Here is a 24,266-nt window from a genome sequence, read left to right as displayed (position 1 = left end):
TATCTATTTGAAGTGATGCTTTCGTTTGTTGTGCTAGCATGTAGGTTCCCTCCCTCTTTTTTACAGAATACATTTGTTTCTTATTACTTTGGTAGGATGAATAATGTTGAACAGACAGAGTATAAATGCCGTTAATAAAACAACTAACTGTAGTATATGACTATGCTATAGCATAGATGGGGAACGTGTGGCATGGCTAGTTTGGTTCTACAGTATTTTGGCAGATTATCCTTTTTTTTATTTAAAAGAAAGTGGTTTTCCCCCTGAATATTGAGAGGAAAGGTACTTCTAAGAGTTTGCTTGACCCCAGCTCCCATTGGATGGGAGAATGATGGGAGTTGTAGTCCAACAGCACCTGGAAGGTCATAGTTCCCCACCATAGCACTACAGCTTAGTACTAGCTTTGCATATTAAGAGAGGCAAGCATGTTATCTTGCATATGCCGAAGTAATAGTTATATACCTGGGTTTGTAACTTTTATTGCGCGGAATGTGGTAACGTTTTCTCAAGGGCACTATAAATGGAAAACTAGTTTATATATCAGCATTTCCCATCCTGGGGTCTCCAGATGTTAGACTCATAGAATGTAGAGTTGGAAGTGACCCTGAGGGTCATCTAGTCCAACCCCCTGCAAGGCAGGAATACTAAGTTAACCCATACGGAGATCAAACCTGCAACCTTGGCATTATCTGCACTATTCTCCAACCAACTGAGCTATCCAGTCTGACTTAGTTTTGCATGTGCAGGAGACTTCTGGCATAGGGATTCAAAACATCTCACCCCCTGTACATGTCTGACGCTTAATATTTATTTTTTTTAAAGTTTGACAGTGGGATTACCTTTAGTGTGTTATATAAACAGTGCTTCAAACTAGTTACAAGCAAAATATTCGGCTGTATCAAAAAGCTAAAGTACGGAAGCAATTATCTTATTCCAGATGTTATAAGCTTTCTTCAGAGAAAAATAGGGTGCACAAGCCATGTAGATCTCAAAGAGTTGTCTAATTTCTATTCCGTGACTAGCCGCCAATAAACTCCATACTCAATTACTTAGTTCATTAATACAAAAATAAAAGCAGAAGTTCTGCCCTGTGACAGCTGCTTAAAGGCTGTAGCTGGCATTATTGATTGTCATTTAATGAAACTCTTTCAGCAACATCTAGTAACTTAAAAATGCAATCAAAGTAACAATGTTCCTGACTCCATGAACAGGTTTCATCAATAGACGTCGCAAAATATAGAATGCCAATTGAGTTATACTGCAAAGATGAAAGCTTGGGTAAAGCAAAAGTGTTAGGTGATTTTTAGCAACATTTAAAAAATGGGTGAAATTGAAGCCTGTCACTTGATGACACCGCTGGAGTGTGAGCTAAACCTGTCACTACTGATCCCAGAACACGGGACATAGGTAGGTTCCTATCACCCTGAAATCTGAGCCAGGGGCTTGAATAAGATGATAATTTAAGGAAGTTCGTGGGAGGTAATATCTACCTGTACTACTGAAAAGCCTCTCCACAATGGCCCCTTCAACAAAGAGGAATGAGGCACAGGTGGAGCACGTGGGGGGTTATTTCCACCAACGTCCTTACGTTGCCTTCACTAAGATTCTGAGCCCAGTTTGGGGCAACCCCCTCATGCCCCCCTGGCAACCCCTCATGTCCCACCCCACATTGTTCAATAAAACAACCAAGCCCTTAGAAGTTTTTTCAGGGACTACATGTGCCTGGAGAGCTCTGGGGAGACAAGGAACTTTCTTTCCAGCCCCTCACATGCCCTGACAATTAGTTCCAGAGGGTTGAAGCATTCTTTGTCAGGGGGAGGAATAGAAACAATGTTTCTAAGAAAAGAAACACTGTGCAAACAGAACTCCACTTGAACAGCACTGGATACAACCCTGAAATTACTGCTGTGTCTCAAATGGAATATTCACTAATAGGGCCAGCAAACCCTTACACCATTTTCGCCAAGAAACTCAAAAAGGGAAATCACTAATTTGCAATTACAGGATTCTCTCGGGCATGCCATTAGCAAATTTCCATCATCATATATTGAGGAATATTAAAAGTGTGTATTGGAAGAGGTTACCACCCATAATTACAAACACATCAATTCAGATAAAGTTGTTATTATCTATATCATATTCAGGAAGGAATAATACCTGCTTATAAAGCCAGCCTCGTCGAACAACAGGTGCATTGGGATTCCTTTTTATTGAATTTGACCTCTTCCCAAAATTATGAACTTTCTTTGAAGAGCGTGATGTCTAAAAAAATTAAATTAAAAGGATTAGAAAATGCAACGCCAATATCTTTTACATTGAATAAATACACATGCATGGCTATCCTCAGAGAGACACAGTTGCTCCTCATCATGTGATCCCCTCAGGACTTGTTAAGAAACAGCTTTATTCTGTTAGTTGGGTAAATAAGTAACTGCCTTGTAGGTTTTGCTGGTTTAGGCATTTCTTGAAGTTTTCTACAGAGGGAAAGAAACAAATCCCAGGACAGATCAGGATCAAAACATTTAAATTGGGACTTAATGGGATATTACATAAACATAGCACTACTTTTTAAAAGGGCCAAAACATTAAATGCAGTAGAGATTCTAGGAAGAGAACTAAAAATAGAGAAGACAGACCTCAGCAGAAAATCAAAACAGGTTGGGGTGGGTTAAAATCACAAGGAGATTTGAGTTTCCACTTGACTGATTCAATTCTTTCTGTGTTGCAATTCACACAAATACAATAGACCAGCTCCATGGCTTCTATAATCTTCTATAAACTTGACATCTTTCCGCAGGGCCTGCAAGACGGAGCTGTTCCACCAGGCCTTTGGCCAGGGCACAGCCTGACTCCCTCCTTTGGTAATCCTCACAGAACTCTAGCCCAATGGTCGCCATTAATCTGATTTAAACTGATTTTATAATGAAATTATTTTAGAATGTTGTATCATTTTACGGTTGTTAGCCGCTCTGAGCCCAGCTTTGGCTGGGGAGGGCAGGATATAAATAAAATATTATTATTATTGGAGTAGGCAGGTTGGGTGCATATGTTACAAATTCAAGATGGCAATGGTCATGTCACTCTTTTGCTCAGCTCTTGACAAATTGGGAATCTAACACGGAGAAGATTATCTGCTAAATCAACTTCCACAAGTTGCACACCACAGAAACCAGAATTAATAAGCGATTAAGTCTGTTTCACTCTGGTATTTCCCTGATAGCCGTTTTTGCAGGTCTTTGAGACTGATTGAAGGAGCAAAGGTGAACTGGGATGCAGTAGCATGAACCAGCAGGCCCACACTTAGAAAAGATGAATAAGGTCATATTCAATCTCTCTCAAGTTGCCCTTGAGTAGCAAAGAACGGTGTACATCGTGTACTGTCAGCTACACCACTGATACAATGAATGCAACTTATTAGATGTTTGCTAGTGAAAGTGCTATCCAGGGAATGTCTGGAAAACACGGTCCATTGGCAAGGAGACAACAATTTATAAAGAGGTTTCAAAAAACACTAGTGAAGGCAATTCAAAGCAGGGAAGGAAATGAATCCCTCTCCCAGCACCTTTTAACTGACAATGTACATCAGAGGAAATCTAATATAAAACCAGAGGGTTAAAAACATACTTTAATCATGATACCTTACTTTCAAAAGTGTGAAATAAGCATTTTTGTGAGAGATTGGTTAAAACCTTTATTAGATTAATGTGAAACCAAAGCAACTGAACAAAGCTCACTTTGTTCAGTTCCTTCCCCCTTGTCTAGGATCATTCCTGGAGAGACAGTGGGAATGAGTTTTGGGATCACTCCTTTTAGGTTTCTTCTCTCACTGCAAAAAGTGAAACCTTAATGGGCTGAAATAACTGCAGCATCTCCTATTTGGCTGTTCACATGTTTTTACAGGGAGAGGAGAGGGTTGGAGGGAGCATATCTGAGGTCTGCTACTGCTCTCTTCGTGGATACTATTCTAGGTGCAATAGAACTGAAATATGTGAATAGCGCCAAAGAAGCAAAAACAACTTTAAAAAAAACATTCTTAGATAAATACTACAACTTGCAAAACTTCAGGAAAAGTTAGAGACACTGGTTAAAAATTCAGCAAAACCATTGAAGAAAATGCTTAACAGTTATGCTGCACATTCCAGAGCCTATTAATACCCTGACATGAATTAAATGCCAACGTTTGACCCACTCCGTAACCTCAGCTCTTTGTATCGTGTATTCTCATAAGAAGACTCTGCTCACTTCTGTACAATCAAGCTCCATTAATTTTTATAACTATTGCATATATTTCTGTGACATACAGTCCATTAGAGAGCTGATTAGTGATCAATGTCTCTCAGAATGTCTCAAAGTAAAAGTGATGTGACTGAACAAGCCTGCTCATTAAGCAGGAAAGGGTACAAGAGCAGTGGTGACACCCCACTGTTTTTCTAATCTACCGGAGGATGCTAAACCTTAAGGAATAAATAATAAATGGAATATGACAATCAAACATCTGTTGGGGACTTGGGATATAAACTTGCTCACTTTTGTACAAGGAACAACATGGAACTCAAAGTGAATCTTTACAGTCACACACATCTTACCCACAACTGTGAATATGCATTACGGTAACTGAATCAGTGCACTGATGATTTCCTTCCGATTCTAGCTAACAGAACCATTCTAGGAACTCAAATACTCAGTGGTATCAAGTAAATCCTAGCACCCATATACAACAAGAGGTGTGCACTTTTATAGTGCGAAGCAGTACAGACCTTGTTTTCCAACTAGTGCCTTACTTACTTACTTAGATAATGGGCATGCACAGTACTAGATCATAGAATTGTGGAGCTGGAAGGGACCACAAGGGTCATCTAGTCTGACCCCGTGCAATGCAGGAATCCTTTGCCCAGCATGGAGCTCGAACCCACAACCCTGAGATTAAGAGTCTCATGCTCTATCAACTGAGTTACACAAAACTGCAAATGTACTGCTTAGTGTTTAAAGTAGACTTGACTGTCAGCAGTCTTTCCCTTCATGTGCTGTTTTAAGCACTTTCTCAGAAGATGGTTTTCTGAAATGTGAACTAACATAGTGAAGGGTTTCTGAATCTGCAAACAATTATGTGGTTGCAGAGGAAGGATTTTCCATGGCTTTGAACCTCCTCATTGGAGGTTATATGAAACCAGTAGCAATACGTAAAAAATGCCCCCAATCTGCCAACGATTTCTGAAGGCATGCTCACATTTTTTTCACCATATTTCCCCCAATGCCTCTTTTGTTTTAGACCTTGGTACATAAGGAATGGATGGACATTCACCCAGGAAGTAGTTAAAGCAAAGCTTGCAAAAAAAAATATGGGGCAAACAAACCTCTTTGTTACATTGTTGGAAACTTGGCATTAGTTTCATCAAGTTATGTCTGGGGCTTCCCTGGACAAGATTATATCTTGTCCATTATATCAGGCATAGGCAAACTCGGCCCTCCAGATGTTTTGAGACTACAATTCCCATCATCCCTGACCCTGGGTCCTGTTAGCTAGGGATGATGGGAGTTGTAGTCCCAAAACATCTGGAGGGCTGAGTTCATTATATCCTGGTACTCTTTACAGTATAGGCAAGTGTTCAGTACCATCACACTGGAATGAATTCATATGCATTCCAGGAACAAGAGCTTCACCAATTTGTGACCAAAAAATATCTCTAAAAAAAAGTTTAGAGAGATGGAAGGTGAATAAAGAAAGCTGCCTCTTTTTTATATGTTATATATATATATATATATATATATATATATATATATATTGGACTTGTCAAGTTTGAAACATGTCAGGTCATTTTTGAGAGAAAATACATTTGGGCATTTTCCCGTTGATTTTCTTCTGTTGAAGTAAAAAAGAACTGTTCCCTAGGCTGGGGTCTCTACACTGGGAAAGCCAGTCAAAGAAGGCTAAGTTTTTGGATCCTTGCTCCCACCCCTACCCAGTCATACACAGCCTCTTCTTAGGTGGGCTGGGGAGTGTGATGATCAGGCTCTGTTTTGTTGTACAAACTTTATAAGGCACTGTATACCTGCTGCTGTGGACCAGGAGGGTTTTCCTACCATAGGTGCTTGCCTTTAGCCTAGGGTTGCCATATTTCAAAAAGTGAAAATCCAGACACAAGTTATCAAGCTTTTCAGGGTGGGTGTGGGTGGGTGCACACGCGCAAAGTAGCTGGGCACTTTTCTTTCTTTCTTTCTCTTTCTTTCTTTCTTTCTTTCTTTTAACAGTACAAGCCCCTCTCTCCAGCACTGACACTTTTTGCTGAAGAGAAGAGTACAAATGCTATGAACAAACAGATAGATAAAGAGACTTCAACGTGGAGGAAGATCTTGTAAAGAGGACCCAGATCATATTCAGGGGCAGAGACTTGCTCCACATATCCGCTTTCCATTGCTGCAAATGTATGAACTGGGGCACTGCAGATATAATCTAGAAAACACAACTTTAATCTCCAAAGATCTAGATCGAAGTTTTTCCTACTCCTCCCAGAAACTACAAATCACCTCTTCTAGTCTTGTTGTGTTTCATATGAACACACTCTTCCACAGTGGTCATAATAATTTCACTGGGTATCATCCTTGTAAGTCATGCTGATTAATACAACAGGGAGGCTAATACAGCCAATACAGTACAAGTATATATTACAGCATACCCCCTTCGTACTTTGTTTATTTAGTGCTGTTGCCTCGCTCATCAAGAGGATGAGACGCTGACAAACTAATGAGAAAATATTCCCACTTGGTTGCACATTAGATGTCAGTTGCATTTTACGCCTGACCTACTTGACAGTGTGTTGCTGCTGTCATGAGTGCCAACATTCATAAAAGTAGGTAAAGTGAACACTAGTCTAACTTTCAACGGTGAGCAATTGTATGGGGGGGGGGGCAAGGTTTCAATGATAATCCATGCAGCTCTTTTTCAAACAGAAACAAGAAGCTCAGAGTTCAACCAGAACTTATCGTCAAGAATCAGAAGCCCAAAGCTTTAAGCATAGTACCTGTGGTCACCAGGGTTTGCCCAGTCCCAAGGGACAAGGTCCTATGCTGCACCCTTGAAACACAGTATAATGTCCATGACAAACCAAAGGGCTTAGAGGTGAGCAGAGTCTTGCTGGCTTTCTCTATGTTGCCTGTTGCATTTCCAAAATTCCAATTGCCCACTGGATGCAAAAACTAGCTTCCACCCACATTTGGGGGCGTGGAAGGAGCAGAAAACACCAAGAGTGGAGGTCAGCCGTCCCTCTCTGCAGCTCCTATATTGCAGCCCTGTCTGACAACTTGCCATGACAGGGTGGCAGCGTGTGAGCACAATTGTTGAATCTGTTTGGATAGCAGCTCTGCAGAACTGAAATGTATTTTAAACCTCACCCACTGAAGAACAGCCATAATATGCTTTTGCTTTACTACTTTGTTAAACTCAGAATTCAAGAAAAAGCAGCACAATAACTTATTTTGATGGGCAGTCGTAGGAAGAATACAGCTTTATGGAGTTTCATGAGACACACACTGGAGATAAAAATACTATTAATTTTTTCCCTCAGCTGTGAATGGAACACACACTTTTCTTTACAAGTTAGGAAGTGGGTCTCAGGTTTGTTCTTAACAAGAGCATTGAACCTTCTAAACTCCATCTCCCCACCACACAGCTGAAACAGTTTCAAATGAACTAAGCCCATCTAATCAATCAGTTGTGGCAGAACACTTCAAAGCAAAAGATGGCTACAAGATAGCAGTTAACTTGAGGCACATTAATGATCTCCAAGGAGAAATCACAATCCTTCGTTTCTCTTCATTCTGTATTACCACCAGCAGCAACTGGAAGTATGATATAAAAGCAGGCAGCCACGCAGGCTCTGGCTATTTACAGAAGCAGAAGAGGAAACAGAGCTTGACCTCATGCTGCAGTTTAAAGTATAGGGACACTTCTGTGAGGCACTCATTTGTGTCAAACTATCATATGGGAACAATTAACACACTAGAAAAAGATGTGTGTGTTGAGTGGCCCAGCAGCACAAGTGCTTTTTCTGTGAGCTAAATGAAAGTATCAATCATTCTCATGTGGACACTTTCAGCCATGAAAGTGACTCTCCCATCTCATTAGATTGTAATATGAGGGAATAAGCTGCCAAAGACAGAGAATGCCCAGATGTCAACATTAAAATCTGGACACAAAACAGCTCTAATCCTGCACTGTAGGTGGTATAAAATCCAAATGAGCTAGAGAACAAAAATTCTCACCCAGTGCATCACCTGGAGATGCATATACAATTATTTTGTTTTTATAATTCCAGGCTGTGAATGCCACTCACACAAATGAAGTGCCAGAGGTCCCTGCCATGAAGGCATTACAGTCAAAAATTCAACAAAGAGGAAACATAGGAAGTAGATATGTTTATCTCAGTCATACATATTTAAATGTGTATGGAGTGTTAGGGGAGGGGTAGTACCTCTGATGGGGGACATGTCATGCTCCTTCTGAGGTAGCCTATACATCTTTGGTCCCCACCCTGCACTCAGCTATCACCTGTGACTCCTAGAAGCTGTTGGCAAGCAACAGCAGCCACATTTGGGAATGGCTTCAACTGGCTGGCAAAACCAGGTGAGGGTAGCCAATGGGTACCAAACCCTCTGTGAAATACAGACTGCACCTGCGTGCCGAAACAGGCTTTGGCAGACTGAGTGGACAAAACCAAGAATTCGTTCAACGGTCAAGAAGGTTGTTTCTGCACTTGCTGTAGAGGGAAGTGAGGGGCAGATGGAGCTAGTCAACCTGGGAAGGCATCTCATCTAAAAGATGGAAAAGTGATGTTTTCAGACATTTTTTATTTCAAATTAAAATCACAGGCCCAAGTGCCTTAAAAGCATACAAACAAGCTTTGGTTATTTCTAGAAATGAGTTGATTGTCTCGAAATGTATATGTAATTGTTTCTCTGTGCCATGTTTTACCAACTAGCTGAATAATTGTAGACTAATAAATAATACATGTTGGATGTAGTAACTTACTCTGCCCAGAGGACTCATTGGATGTGCAGCATAATCCGATGTCAAATTATAGTGTGCAGATTCACCTATCATGTTTACTTGCCGGTCTTTCTTTTCTTCAGATGACATAGTTGCTGCAGTCCTGAAAATAGAATATGCAACAAGACTAGAACCTGCTGTGTATGTAGACTGCTATTAAAAAAGCATCTGTAGCTGTCCTTTCGTAAAGGGTATATATGCTATTCATACAATTTCCCAGATGCTGCAGCAGAATTGTGCAAATCTTTAAAGAAAAAACTATGTTGTTAAATTATGCTTTGTGGATTTTCAATAGATCAGTCTCTAAAAATAGAACAACTGCAATCTAGACAATTTATTTACATACATGCATGACATTATCCCTAAGGTATAGTGAAGCTTTTGGTTTCTTTTCCAGAGGATCTCCTGCCTTTCTTTCTCCTACTTCCAGCACTACCTTCTCATGCCTGCATGAGTACTGGAAAAGAACGAAAAGGCTTGGATGAATTTGGTATGCACATTCTCCTGGATACACAAACCTGTATTAACAGAACGACTGACCACTTTAGTAACTCAGCTGCATACAAATGCTTAGAAAATCTATGCAAAATGAAGTTACAGGTTGATTCGCTGTAGCTGTAAGCCTTTGCAATGGATGAGTTCAGGTATGCCTAGAGCAATCAAGAGCTTGGCAAGACTTCCATTCCTCCTGCATTCTTTGAGAGGCCAATCTCTATCCCTCAAGTATTGATCCAGGCATACAAGTATATTATTGATACTGTTAGAACTACAACTAGAAGGTAAACTTAATTACTCTGCTCTTTTTAAAGATCTGAATTTCTTGAATGACAGCAAAATCACCAGAGACAAATAAGGAAATGCTGGTAGTCAAAAGGAGAGAGAAGTCAAGAGGATAGCAGGGAAATATTAGTAAGCCAAATGCATCTAGGAGGAGCAGGGTTGAGAAGCTATGCAAGGAAAAGCAGAAGTCAGGCCAAGAGAGCAAAGCTGAAGTCTCATCTGTGAATATGCTGGACAGTAGACAGTAGAGTTTCAAAACAAGCTTGAGACAGTTTGGACTGGGGAAAACAGCAAACTGATTGTGTACTAAGCCATCCACAAAATGAACAGAGAGGATGAACTGGTGAAAAGTATGTGGTCTTGTGATATGGGGGGGGGGGATTAAATAATGAGGATGCTATTTTTAATCACCTTCCACAACCCAGGAGAATAACAGTATCTTGATTGTGTTGGGAGGGTCAGTAGCTTAGTACTGGATCTTAAGTTTTCCAGCCATTGTGGCCTGTTTGGTTTTCAATAAATGCACCATTTATGGCACCGATTGCTATAACATGGCAACAGTGGTGATGACACTCATTCAGGCTTCATTTTAGTGAACAATGAATGACGACCAAATGGAGTGGGGTGGGAGAATCAAATAGAACAGAAGCAATGTCTCATTGACCAATAGTTAAGTAAGGAGTGGGGAATCTCAAGATGTTGCTGAAATACAACTCCTGTCAGCCCCAGCAAACAGGACCAATGACCAGAGCTTATGAGAGTTGTAGTTCAGCAACATCTGGAGGGTCAAAGGCTCCCTACTCAGTGCAGTATAGTACAGCATAGTGATCTCACCAAAACTGATTTACCCTCTTGGTAAGCAAACAGAATGGTTCTAAACACGCCTGCACCCACAAAGGAAAGGCACGATGGAGTAGTTTCAAACTTAAAAAGCTTAAATTCTAAACTTTTTGCCCAGGCCTTGCTTCTTTTAAAAAAATTCTCTACTGAACATGTAATTAACAAAAAAACATGCTAATCCTACAACTTGATCTAAAATGCAAGAAGCAGAAATATACAGAAAACATTCAACAATTAAAATAAGTCAACTTAAAACATTAATTTAGTAGAAATGTATCTTGTGCCTAGTATAAAATTTTTACCCAACTGTTATGATGTGCACATATGCATGTCTGTGGACCACTTCCTAAAAGCTGGGAAAGCAAGGAAGTATTCAGTCTTTCTTTTGCTATGAGGTCATGACATTATGGACATTATGTAATATAAAAGACAGGCTGACCTACATAAGGGCATTCTTGGCTACTTGGAATGTTTGAAAAATAACATGCAGTCATCTGGCCAGTCAATTGACAATATTTGACTGGTCAACTGACTGGCAGTTCCACACTAATGTGAATAACTGTTAAATTCTGTATTCATTGAGCAAAACAATCACTTACTGTTCGTTCACAACAAAAATGCAGTTGTCCTGCGATGGCTGCCCTGTGACTGGATGCTTGCAAGTCACTTTTCGTTCATTGTGACTGTGGGGAGACAAAGTAGAGGAAATATATAAGCACGTTACTCTTTTCCAAGCACAACTGCAAAATTCCAAGACAGCAGGCAGGCAGATTCATTATGGCATTAATTAGTGCATACGTGCAGCTTCTCACAGTGATGCAGTAACAACAACTGATGATACTTGAGGCAGGATATTTTTATTTTTAAACTCAAGCGTTTGGCAATCCTTTAGAGCTTAGCATAGAACATTTGTGGTAAGCATTCCCTCTCTATCCACATTAAGCCTGGATATAGTTAGAAGTTTATTTTTTTAAGGTTGCAGACTAATGTTTTAACCCATGAATGAATATAAGCAGTGTGAGCAGTGGCTATCAACACAAGTTTGATGGACTACACGAAAAGTAAAGGCACATCTTGGGGGGAGGGCAGATATCATTACAGAATTAAGGGGGGGGATCTTGAAAGAAGAATGAGAAGTCAGTTAGTTTGCCATCATATTCCTCATGAATACATCCCCTATTCAGATTTGTATGGCAGAAGCCAGTTCCTGTTTATATACACACATACTTAGAGGGGAAAAGAACATATGCATGCATTAAATGTGTGTGTGCCAGCAAGCACAAAACAAAAATATCTGTAATAAAGAAGCTCAGAAACCTGGATAACACTGGTAGAGCTGGCAGAGCACAGTGGTTAAGAAAGTGTATTAACTTTAAGGCCCTGGTTCAATTCTCATCCTGGCCATGGATTTGTTGTGTGTCACACCTTTTCAGCCTCCTTACTGGAAACAGGTAGAGCCTACCTTGCCAGGATTGCTTACAATGCCCTTGTTCATGTGAAATGCTAGCTCAAATTATGGCAAGCATGCCAGTGCACAGGGAGAAAGAGGTGCCTATTTTGCTGCTCCCCCACTCCTGCTGTACTCACCCCAGGCTCATTATTGTTTGCTTCACTCCGAACAAACCACAAACAGCAGCTGCAGCCCCTGTCCCCGCCCCATGGTACCAGCCTAATGGCTGGGCTTACTGTTACATGTCAACAAGGCCAATATACAAGTAATGCTTTGACGCTTTAGGAAAACTAGAAGGCTGGTTCGCATTTTTGTTTTACTGATTGAAAGTACTCCCAACTCTGCAATACACTTGTATTGAAATCAAATTTTTAAGTCTTTTTCGGGCTGACATCCTACTTGGAAAAATTCAGTCTAGCATTTTCCAGTGTTTTGCAAAGTTGTACATGGCACTTATCAATGGCATTTCCGTGCACTCTGGCTTCCATCATGGTGTCCTGTTGTGCCAGATGCAGTTTAGTTATGTTGGTCACATGACCCGGAAAGCTGTCTGCGGACAAACGCTGGCTCGCTTGGCCTGAAAAGTGAGATGAGCACCGTACCCCATAGTTGCCTTTGACTGGACTTAACTGTCCAGGGGTCCTTTACCTTTTTACATTTACCTGCATGGCACTATGATTGTGTATCACCAACTTTTCTGCCCCACTATTCAGGCTTAGTCATTTAAATAAAAATCTGCATTTGATATGCTGCTCACCTTCAAAAACCCCTGGAGACTTACCTTCAGCAAGATAATCCTAGCAATTCCCTGGTTGGTACTTTTGTTAAAACTCTTTAGATCTTAATCACTTTGCAATTTCACACAGTCATGCTCTAATCATAAGTCCCGTTCCACACAAAAACCTACAGTACAAAATTAAAAGCTTTGTTCCTTGGCAAGAAGCATGATAAATACCACTTATAATAAATGCAAAGGGGTGAACAATCAGTCTCTTTTAGAACTTACATCCCTTATGCAGAAAGGCAATGTTCAGTGATTTAAAGGTTCCCACAATGCCTATGATACATAAAAAATGGGGCAACATCAGCCCTGGCACTGAACTTGGCTAACAGTCACAATTGTCATGTGTTTACATTTAATGCCTGATGAAGTTTATTTTGGGAAACTGCTTCTGCATCCTGAGTATATCTGAGTATCTTGGCTGTGAGTCTTGAAAGACCTGCACCCTGGCCTGGGAGGGCAGAGCCCTGACTGACTCCAGCTACAAAAGCTGAGGCTGCTGGACAGAATATTGGATTAGGATATTGTGTCTTTTTTGGGATGCTGCTTTTATTGATATATTTTTTGTATATTTTTAGATCTTATTATGATTTATGTGGAAATTCTTCAATTTGGTTGTGTGTGTATGTATGTTTTTTCTTAATAGAGGGGAACAGAAATTCAGTCAATTCCTAGGATTAAAATCTGTAAAATCCTTAACTTGTAAAAACACATAGTCTTCTAGTCTAGAACAATATGGATGTGGTTCATATATTGGTCCAATTTTCACTTATTTGAAATTTATCAAATCTTATCTCTTGTAAAGAGTTACCTTCCGTATGCATCAGGAATAAAGAGCAGCATATTATTTCCATACAGAATGGTTCCTTTCACTATGGTTCTTCTAGGATGGAATAATTCAGAAATTTCAACACCACAAATAGGATCGTGGGAAATCAGGGTCTCTTTCACATGCAGGTGACCCAACCATGACACAAGGCAAGGTAGCCACAGATTTTGCATGACATAAATGGCCAGAGAATAGAAGACAGGCAGATCTGTCCCATAGAGTAAAATCATCTAAGACATTATCCAGTGTAACTTCCACTGAAATGAATGAAAGCTGTCCGAAATATATTACCATGTGGCGTGCTAATTAGGAGGGGGTGCTATTTGAATTCTCCATTTCTGATACAGCACTAGTTTGTCCCCACTTTGCTCATTCATGCCTGGGTGCTGGAAGGTAACCCTAGGTGTTTGCTGTTATGCTCATTTAACCTCACTGTTCCAGAATTCAACAGCAGTCCTGCCTTCTGAAGTCTGCACACAGTTGAAAGCAGAAACATGACAAGTCAAAGCATTAGTTACATGACAGCCATGAATACACCCACTGCCAGAAGAAGACTGGGATGACAGCCTGTGCTTACTGTTGGGAACAGTAGCTTCTGTGCTACATCTTGACAACACCATTTTAAAAGAGGTGTAGAGGTGTGTGTGTGTGTGTAAGAGCAAGTAGATTTTTAAGGAAAGGGGAGATTATATTGCAAACACAAACCAAAGGTAAGAGAAATTGTTCTTAGAAAACCCACTTTCTTTATGATCAACTGTTATGTACTGCCACATTTTCCTCAACATTGAAGGATAAATGTGGAATGCACAGATTTTTCTCAGTTGCAAAGAGGGTGATTTCCCTGTTTTATTGCAATTTTGTCTGCTTTATTGTCTACTGTAAGCTGCCTTAAAAACCATGGAAGGAGGCTTTTCAAAGCCTCCTTTGGAACAAAGTTCCAAATTGGAACAAAGTTCCAATTTAAAATAGTGGAAGAAAAAGGCCCTTAATGTGGAGAAACTTGCTGATGTGTTCACTTCAGGCCACTGTGAAGCCAGAAAAGCTTCACCCATTTTGCATGGTGGAATACTGTCACATCACAAGACATGAAGTGGGTACAATTACAACACAGTGCCTACAGGAAGAATGAATGCTGTCATGTTATCCACCTATGAGGCAGATGCTGAACACACAGACAAACATGCATCTCTCTCTGAGAAAACAGCCAACGCATGTTACAGTTCAGAGTAGAAGATTGCAATCATATGCATAGGTACTTGTAAGGAAGCCCTGCTGAACTGGGTAGGATTCCTAAGTAAACATGTGAAAGGCTAGGCTATATGTCAGATTTGGGCCCAAAGACGTACTCAGATGCAAAGTCTGACACATTCAGTTCAAGGGCATTTCAAGGGAATATGTTAATGCATGCTGATTGATTCAAATATTGATCCAAATCACTCAGTAAAACTGCTTTTTAAAAATACATGTGTGGGTGTGCATACAGGGTTATTTTGGTTCCCTGAAAGCTGAATTTCTTTCACTATTTTAGTGTATGTATTCAAACAGTTTTTCAGCAGTGCAGAAATGTCAGCACACAACTCTCATTTTCACAGCATAAAAGGCATTTGTTTATATCCAGAATCTATACTGGTGAAATCAATATTGAAAACAACACTCTCTATCTGAGTACCTATCGTTAACTATATAAGTCAGTGACCCACAAAGAACTTCACTGTAAGGCTACAGAGGCAATCACTTCACTAATTAACAGTAACCAATTAGCTTTTGATTTGAATATTCGTGTTCCACTTGCACAACTCAAAACTGCAATTCCACTTTCCGCTGTGCTCTTATTCTAGACAGACATTCCTAAAGCTTCCTAAGAAAAATAATTCAAAAGCCTTCCGACACACCTTGCTTCCTCTGTTAGGTGAACTGCAGCCCAATTCTGTGCTTCATTGCACAGTACATAATTCTAGAAGGTTCTCTTGCAGGCTAATTAATTCTACCTGCCTAGAATTCAAAGCAAGTTTAGAATTCCCTCTTCTAAAAAGTAAGCATTTATTCTCTCATTTCTATATACCCTTTTAAAATATATGAAACCCACTCAGACTACCATTCCCTGGGCTAAACAGCTTTCTTTTAGTAAACTCATATATCATCAACATGAAGAATTAAAGAACCCAAGAGATAAATGAATGTAGAGATGCATTTTTATATTTTTCGTTATCAAAGGTCATTACATAAAATATTTGGTAGCATGAACAAGTTAAGAACAGAAGGCAAGCTCTCAAAAATACGATCATAGATCCAAAACTCCAGAATCCTCCAAGGTATTTAATTGGTATGCAAGACTATTCTGCCACAAATCAATATGTAAGTGGTGCACTTCACTCACACACACAGGCACATGAAGCCTTCAAAAATGCATAGCTGACTAAGACATGTCTTCACCAGAAACTAAGTGACAGCTCACATCATAAATCCTTTCACCGGCAGGCTCTTAGTTATGAGGCTACTGACTCAATATTGCATTTTAGCACAAGACACTGAAGTCCAAATTCCTTGCAGCTGCACCTATATAACACACGAATATGGGAAACCACCTTGCACTAAGAGAGACCACCATCTATCTCAGTACAGTGGTACCTCGGGTTACATACGCTTCAGGTTACATACGCTTCAGGTTACAGACTCCGCTAACCCAGAAATAGTGCTTCAGGTTAAGAACTTTGCTTCAGGATGAGAACAGAAATCGTGCTCCGGGGGCGCGGTGGCAGTGGGAGGCCCCAATAGCTAAAGTGGTGCTTCAGGTTAAGAACAGTTTCAGGTTAAGTACGTACCTCCGGAACGAATTAAGTACTTAACCCGAGGTACCACTGTAACCTGAGGTACCACTGTCTATAATGGCTGGCAGCAGTTCTCCCTTGTGTCAGTCAGGGACATTCCGAGTCCTCCCTGGCCATGCCAGAAATTGAACCTGGGATCTTCTGTATGCAAAGCAGATGCTCTACTGTTCTTTTTGATCCTTAGTCCTTAGGGAAATACACATTGCACTCCTCAGGTGTGAACCCTGAACGCAAGGCCTGGGCAACTCGCTCTCACTTTAACAATATCCAACAAGTTCAATGCTTTACTTATTCCATATAAGTAACTGCATGGCAACCATTCACCTAAACAAGATACAGTAAAGCAAAAGGGTGCCTGGGGATATTCGGCAGCTTGGAGGGTTAATCCTTAAAGCTCAAGCGCAGCTCTGCTAGATCAGACCAAAGACTTCTGCATTCCACAGGGGACAACTGGATACCTCCATATGCTTAATGAGTTTAAGTATAATTTTCATTAAGAAAACAAGGATAATTTTTTCAAAAGTATTTTCTATTAATCTTGCAATACTCGCTACATTTTATATTCCCCTCCACATTTACTCCAGAACTAAATTGTATGTTAGTTTAAATACCACAAAGACATTTCACTGTTTTTACAGAAATTTCATATAATAATAAATACACAACTGCAGCCCTCCTCCATTTACAAATTCATTAGGAATGTGAGGCCTAAAATTAAGAAGGGAGAGTCAAGAGGAGCCAACACAACCAAACCCCAGCACACCAAACTTTCCATTCATTAAGGAGTAAAAAGTCAGCAAAATTTCTTGTTATTTTTGTTCTTTGTCCCAATGTTTCTTTTTCAATAAGACAAATACAATAGATGAAAGCTAATAAAATATTGCTTGAAGACAGGAAAAAAATGTAATATAATATATTCATATCTACTACCAGTAAGGATGTGGTCTGTGGCTGCACAAGCTCCTTCCATTTTCCAGAAAATGTCACTCCACATTGCATATGTAAGCATTTGCATTCAGCTGAACATATGAACTTTTCCCCCAATTAATCTATTTAAGAAAACAGTTTGAAAGCTTTGTGCAAGAAAGGTTTTCCTGGAACATGGATTACTATCAGGCTCCCCAATTAGAATGCTTAACTAGAAAGGTAACAAAAGAACATTATAAGGAATACCAAAGTAATTGAATTCTCACACAAAGGTACTCATTTTAGCTGTTGAACATCAAGTTTTGAAATCCACATTAATCATCTCTCTGGCTCCCACACAATTTCACATGCACACCCATGATAATAGATTTCCAATTTGCTGGAGAGAATTGAGGAATATAATCTAAGGAAGTGGCAGCTTGCCATTTGATCTTGTTAGGCTTACTTCTTCATTCAAGGGACCAGTTTGCCAAATGCTTAACAACAAATGTAAGACTTGGAATACAAAGTTTGGGCAATCCTTAACAAAACACCTGTGTAGACACATAAGGAAGAGTACAGTGTGCTGAAATGTCACCCCAGACACATATCTCTGAACTTCTAGCACAAGGGTCCCTCAAAACAGAAAGATTGCTACAAAACTATCCAATATATGAAACACCTATTCTCTCTCTCTCTCTCTGTGTGTGTGTGTGTAAACTTGCATCAGGGCAAGGACAAGGTCTGGTGGGAAGGGGGAAAGGTGGGAAATAATGAACCGACGCAAATCATTTCTACTCATGTACAGGCTTTATACTAAAATATTTCAACAACATGATAGGGAATTTCTGGTTTATACAAGAACAACCCATTCAACCATCCCAGGAAATGATAGGAAAGCAAAATTCCACATATAAAAACAATACCACATATATAATTTTCTCAGATACCCAACATTGTTTCTCAACAGCACACTGCACACCTGCAACATCTTGTTCAGGGCTAACCATTTTATCTAAATGAACCACTATTTATTCTCCCATTCTGCCTGTTATTCCCAGCAGCCTCTTATATGCCTCTTTGCTAAGAACTCCCAAGCAGTAAACCTGATATAGGAATAAAAGGTGAACCATAAACAGCCTCTTAGTAAATATTTCCAACATTCACTAAAATATAATTATGAATTGCTTATAGATAACATACGCTTATAGATAACATTTATCACTGGAAATATTAGAAGATGATAGATTTTCAAACACTAAGATAAGCTTGACAAGCACCTAGTTCAATACAAATAACAACTAATTCAACACTGTTAAGAGACATAAAAAAGAACACAATCAACTTGGAAGTGTGTCTCAATATATTTTTATTTATATGTTAAGTGTTTCCTTGAAGCTGATGGGGGGGGGGGTTACCTTCCAAACTAAATTATTTCAAATTTACAACCTTTTACCAGGAATGAAAAGTAAATGCATCACAGCCTACAATGCAATAATTGACCTAATGCTATGCTCAGAACATTACACTGTATAATTACAGGAAGAGCAATCTATCTACTACTGAATAATTCTAAATGTTTCTTTTCTAAGATATCCAAGAGCATATTCAGGCATATATGCTTAACAGCACTATTCTATACATCTCTACTTCAGAAGTAAGTCCCATTGAATTTAATAGGGCTTATTCCCAGGAAAATGGATAGGCGACTGCAATCTTATCAATAAGTTCTCTCTCAATGTAGGGCTGATCACTTGCTTATTTTACTGCAGTATATTTGCCAGACCTTGAAAAAAATCTAGTATTTATTTGTTTAGGTAGATAGGATACTTCATACATGTCTTTACAACATCATCACATATAAGCCCTCAAGAGCAGTTTACATGTGCAAATTCACCACCAGACAATAATTTATTCACACATCAGTGTGTGATGTCTGGCAAAATCTTCCTTTCCCATTGGGAGGAATATGAATGACCAAGCTCCCCTGGAGAAATACAAATTCACACCAGGGCTGCATGCATCTTTACAGTCTTTCTACAACTGCAAGAACCAGACAGATTTTGTATCATCACACATTATCCCAGACACAGTTTGATAAACCTGATGGTCCCTCTCCTCTTTGATGAGCACTGTATGCTTCCTTCAAATTGCCGAATTCCCTAAAATTGCTAAATTGCTTTCCCTTTCATCCCCGTTCTCCAGGAAGGTGCTATGTTAGGTCAGCTTTTACAGAAAGAGTCAACCTAACAGCAAGGGAGAGGTAACCACATTCCTGTCCTTAACTATGAAGAAGTGTCTTATTCCCCTCCCATTTTTTCCTGCATAGAGAATTGAAAGGAGGCTTATTTCCTGCATATTCCCTCCTTGCCATGCCTTGCTTCAGGTTCTTGCAACAACCCAATGCAGAGGCAGAAAAACAGAGGAAAGAAAAACAAGTCTGTTCTCTTCCTGTAGAGCAAGGGATGCCAAAACAGCATTCATATGTGCCAGTGTGCCCACCTGTACCTCCTAAAGTGTTTGTGAAAGGCTCCCCCCACTCAATATTCCCTCAAAAATCCACAATGCATGAAAGACTGTTTGCTCCCTGGTCAGTTCCTATTGGCATTGGCTCAGGCTCTTCTGCGCTGAACACACACACCTTTAAACATGTCAGCATTTCACTGGATGTCAAGATTGGACACTCCTCTCTCATGGATTCTGAAAAAAGCTTATCTCTGTGACTGAGTGCCATTGTGGCTGATGTTGATGCCCTTCCCCACATTGAAAGGGGGAGCGGATGGGGGAAGGGTCACACCCACACCACTTCATTGTCCTCTGTCTTTTTCCATTGTTTTAGATGTGACAGTCGCTTTGTGTTATGTCATGTCCCCATGGAAGCCATTTTGTGACTGGTGGGCATGACATTTTCAAAATACCAAATGTGCCTACTGGCTTCCGGTGGTGGTCCCTGCCATAGAAAAAGAGACAAGTAGCTTCCTCCTCTTCCTATTGTGCTTTTTGCAGGAAGTAGCCGCACCAGCTAGCTAGCTATCTTCTGAAAAGGCCAAAAATAGGACAATCAAACCAACATTTCTTGAGTTCTCTGCAAGTGTCTCAAGATTAAGGGAAGGAGAGGTCAGTGGTGACACACATAATTGATTTAATTAGGAAAACAAACCAGAAACGGTTTATCACTGAAGCTAAATGAAATTTTTCTTTCTTCTTTTTAAAAAATATTTTACTATTAAAGTTTACATAACAAGTTTCAGTTTAAACATATCAATCACCTTTACATTTAGAATTCTCAGAATCCCTTGACTTTCCCCTGCCCTTCTTTGGTTTCCATTTTCCATGCCTTTTTATTCAACTTATTCTTTTCCCCAATTTGTTATATCTATTATTAACTTTTCCATTATATTTGTCTTCTAAATGACATTTTTCAATAGAGACAGTTGATGTGATTGGCTGATTGCATGAATAATGATAATGTAAATCTGCCATAACAGTTGTGAGGAACCTGTGGGCTCTCTAGATCAAAGGTCGGCAACCTAAGGCCCACGGGCTGGAAGCGGCCCATGAGGGTCGCTTATCCATCCCATGAGCTGCCCCTGAACCGAGCTGCCCGCTCGGTGAGTCCCCGCGCTAAACTGGCGCAGTGCGACACGGGGACTCTCTTCCGGAAATCGCTTCTGCACATGCCCAGATACCATAAATCACATCTGCGCATGCCCATGGCGCTGTAAATTGCTTCTGTGCATGCCCAGACACTGAAAATCGCTTCTGTGCAGTAACGATTTTGGGCATCTAGGCAGACGCGATTTCTGGCATCACACTCCGCCTGTCTGGCCCACTAAGGATCTCCGCAGGAGTGATCCGGCCCATGTCCGGTAAGCCTTGCCAACCCCTGCTCTAGATGTTGTTGAATAATAATAATAATAATAATAATAATAATAATAATAATAATAATAATTTATTTATACCCCACCCATCTGGCTGGGTTTCTCCTGCCACTCTGGGCGGCTTCCAACAAAATATTAAAATACAGTTGTCCTTCAGATATTAAAAGCTTCCCTAAACAACGCTGCCTTCAGATGTCTTCTAAAAGTCTGGCAGTTGTTTTTTCCTTTGACATCTGGTGGGAGGGTGTCCAACAGGGCGGGTGACGCTACCAAGAAGGCCCTCTGCCTGGTTCCCTTATAACTTTGCTTCTCGCAGTGAGGGAACTGCCAGAAGGCCCTCGGCACTGTAGAATACAGATTGATCAAGGTTGTTTCAGCAAAGTCTGCTCAAGAGGTTTGCTGACATTTTATGTACATAGCTGCGTATTTTAAAGTGAGTTCTCACTGGTATCTTTGCAACTGTGAGGCTATGGAAGTAATACTTTTAAAATGGACTTTAATGAATAGATCCTCACAGGTATTATAGAAATTTCTTTAAATAACAATAGAAAGAGTTGCCAACAATAAAGTGGTCTGTCTCTGGTATTTCCATACATATGACTTATGGCTTATTGCAATGCAACTAAGCATTATAGATCAGAGGCTGGGGAACCTGTGTCTCTTCAGATGTTGTTGGACTACTCTAAAAATTAGCCATGCTGGCTAAGACTGATGGGAAGCTAGGGAAGGAGGTCTCGAAGAACACTCATGAATGCCAGCCAGTAAGGAAAAAAGAAAAGCTCTGCTCAATCAGGCCAAAAAACCATCTAGGCCAGCATTTTATGAGCAGTGGCCAATAAGATGTGTATGGGAAGCCTGAAAGAAGAACCTGAATGCAGCACACATGACAACTATAATAAAAGGGCATTGCAACAATTACTGCTTTAATGTAAGTGCCTGCTTTGAAGTACAATGTAATCCATTAATGTATCAGTCATTCAGTCATTGTTGAGCATTCATAGCTAGTGTTAAAGTGCATACATCACATATCTTACAAAAAAAATTGGGGCTACATTTTTTTAATGATCTGCTCAGTTTATCCATGTCAACTATTAATAAGACTGGAGATATTCAAATGTCAATGATGCTTTAAAAATGTATCTCAGAACATTGTGTGGTGCCTCTCAAAGGCATCTTGAGATGTAAGAAAATAAGGCAGGCTGTCCAACTTTAAGGACTGTGGAAATACATAGTTTGGCAACCATTTTCTTAGTTCCTTGAACATCTTTGAAAATAAGCAGGACAAAGCACATTATAAAATTTAGTCTTAATTATGGGTTTTTAATGAGAAAACGACTCTCACAATGTGAATACCTGGAACCACAGCAGAGCAGTAAAAAGCAAACAAGAGCCCAACTGTCTGTTGACCCTTTGCTATTACTGCAGCTGTTCCAAAAGGTTAAGTACCATTTGGCTTCAGTGAATAATCAAGATCTTAATCAGCTACTAAACAGAGAACCTGAATTACTAATTCTTACTTAGATGGGTTTCTAAATTCTGCTTTTGGAGGGTCATGTTGATTGGCAAGACTGAATTTATATTCTTAGATGGAAGCTTTGTTTGGCTTATGGACACATGCTCTACATTGTCCCAAACTCAAATAATTTCAGGCCTTGCCTCATTCTCTGGATGATGCCAAGGGATAATTGTTTTAAGCTTGTAAGAGACCATCTGGCTCTTGCACAAATCACTTCACTTCCCACTGAAATTCAGCCACATCAGAAGTGGCATGAAGCAGCTGTTTAGTAATGGCTAGCAATAACACTGAGCAGTTCAAGTTGGGGAAGTAAGGAGCAAAGGTATCTCCTGCCTTATTTAACTGGAGGAGGGGGTGCTTAAATTTGATTCATGATGACAACTCTTTTCAGAATATTAAGGGACATTACCGTTCTAAATGCACTCAGGACTACTTACTTACCTGCTATAAATGGAGTTGAACACGACTAAACAAACATATATTCCAATCCTTGTTCCTAGTAATCTTCCTAGGGACTATAACCAGCACAGTGCAAATTTGAGAAATACATTCCTTGGGACAGTAACATTTTTAATAAAAAAATGTTTTTGAAATCTGAGAGGCATTAAAGAAAAAAATCTTTTGTTAGCCTTTCCTTATGATGTCTGTTTTATCACACAAACAGAAGAACACAGTTGGTTTACATAATAAAATCTAAAGTCAACTAATTAACGTTATAAATAGTGCAACTGTTTTTGGATCCACTTGCAACCTCTTTTGGAATATAGCTTTCTCAGTCTCAAAACATACAAAAAACCAAAAAACAATCTTCAGTATTTCTTTCACTGGCTAAGCAGATCAACATCATCTGTCTCTGAAAATACTCTCTTTACCATGATTGGCCAACAATGTTAAATTAAAAAATTCAGCATAGTTTACTCTCCAGCTTACTGTATTTTCATCCTTGTTTTGGGAAGGTGTGATAGATTACACCCTTGTTTGCTCAGACCAGAAGCAAACTGAAAAACAGTATATTCTGTATCTCAGGATCTCTTTAATAGAGGAGTGTTTGCTAGAAACTCAACAGTTTGTTAATTACTTGAAAATCTGCCAGCATTAGTGCAGACTCATTCACTCTACATCAGCAGCAATATGTTAGTCACAGAAGGTCACATTTTCTCAGCCAAAGTGAAAATGTTGCACTGTTTTATTCATTAATGAGACAGGAATTACATTAATTTTTAGATGTACTACTTCAGTGGAAATGCAATTCATACGTAGCCTGATTTTTCTGTTCTCTCTATATAACAGTTCTCCAGCATTTGCAATGATTTTGAGATTTTTTACAAAATCAATTATATAATTTGTATAAATTTTACTAAATAAATAAATAGTTCCTGGTGGTCTGGTCTGGGCACAAATGAAGGCATTGG

At 39.7% G+C, this 24,266-nt stretch overlaps 1 protein-coding gene across 39 annotated transcripts in view; it reads right to left on the bottom strand.

Annotated features, from left to right (window-relative positions):
• PLEKHA5 (pleckstrin homology domain containing A5) overlaps nucleotides 1-24,266 on the bottom strand; it is a 172,107-nt gene that overhangs the window by 59,354 nt on the left and 88,487 nt on the right. For all 39 annotated transcript variants that reach the window (XR_014502593.1, XR_014502594.1, XR_014502595.1 and 36 more), the window contains 3 exons: nucleotides 11,263-11,346; nucleotides 9,026-9,146; nucleotides 2,158-2,262 (listed from right to left, as the gene is read on the bottom strand). Coding sequence is in view for 33 of the 39 variants with exons in the window: in XM_083401812.1 (XP_083257938.1) it covers nucleotides 2,158-2,262; nucleotides 9,026-9,146; nucleotides 11,263-11,346 (310 nt within the window). In the remaining 6 variants the exon portion in view is untranslated. The remainder of the gene's footprint in view (nucleotides 1-2,157; nucleotides 2,263-9,025; nucleotides 9,147-11,262; nucleotides 11,347-24,266) is intronic.

This window comes from Podarcis tiliguerta, assembly GCF_965153285.1.
Source record: "Podarcis tiliguerta genome assembly, chromosome: 10".
In the NCBI taxonomy this organism is placed as follows: domain Eukaryota; kingdom Metazoa; phylum Chordata; class Lepidosauria; order Squamata; family Lacertidae; genus Podarcis; species Podarcis tiliguerta.
This window is presented reverse-complemented; position numbering and strand designations above follow the sequence as displayed.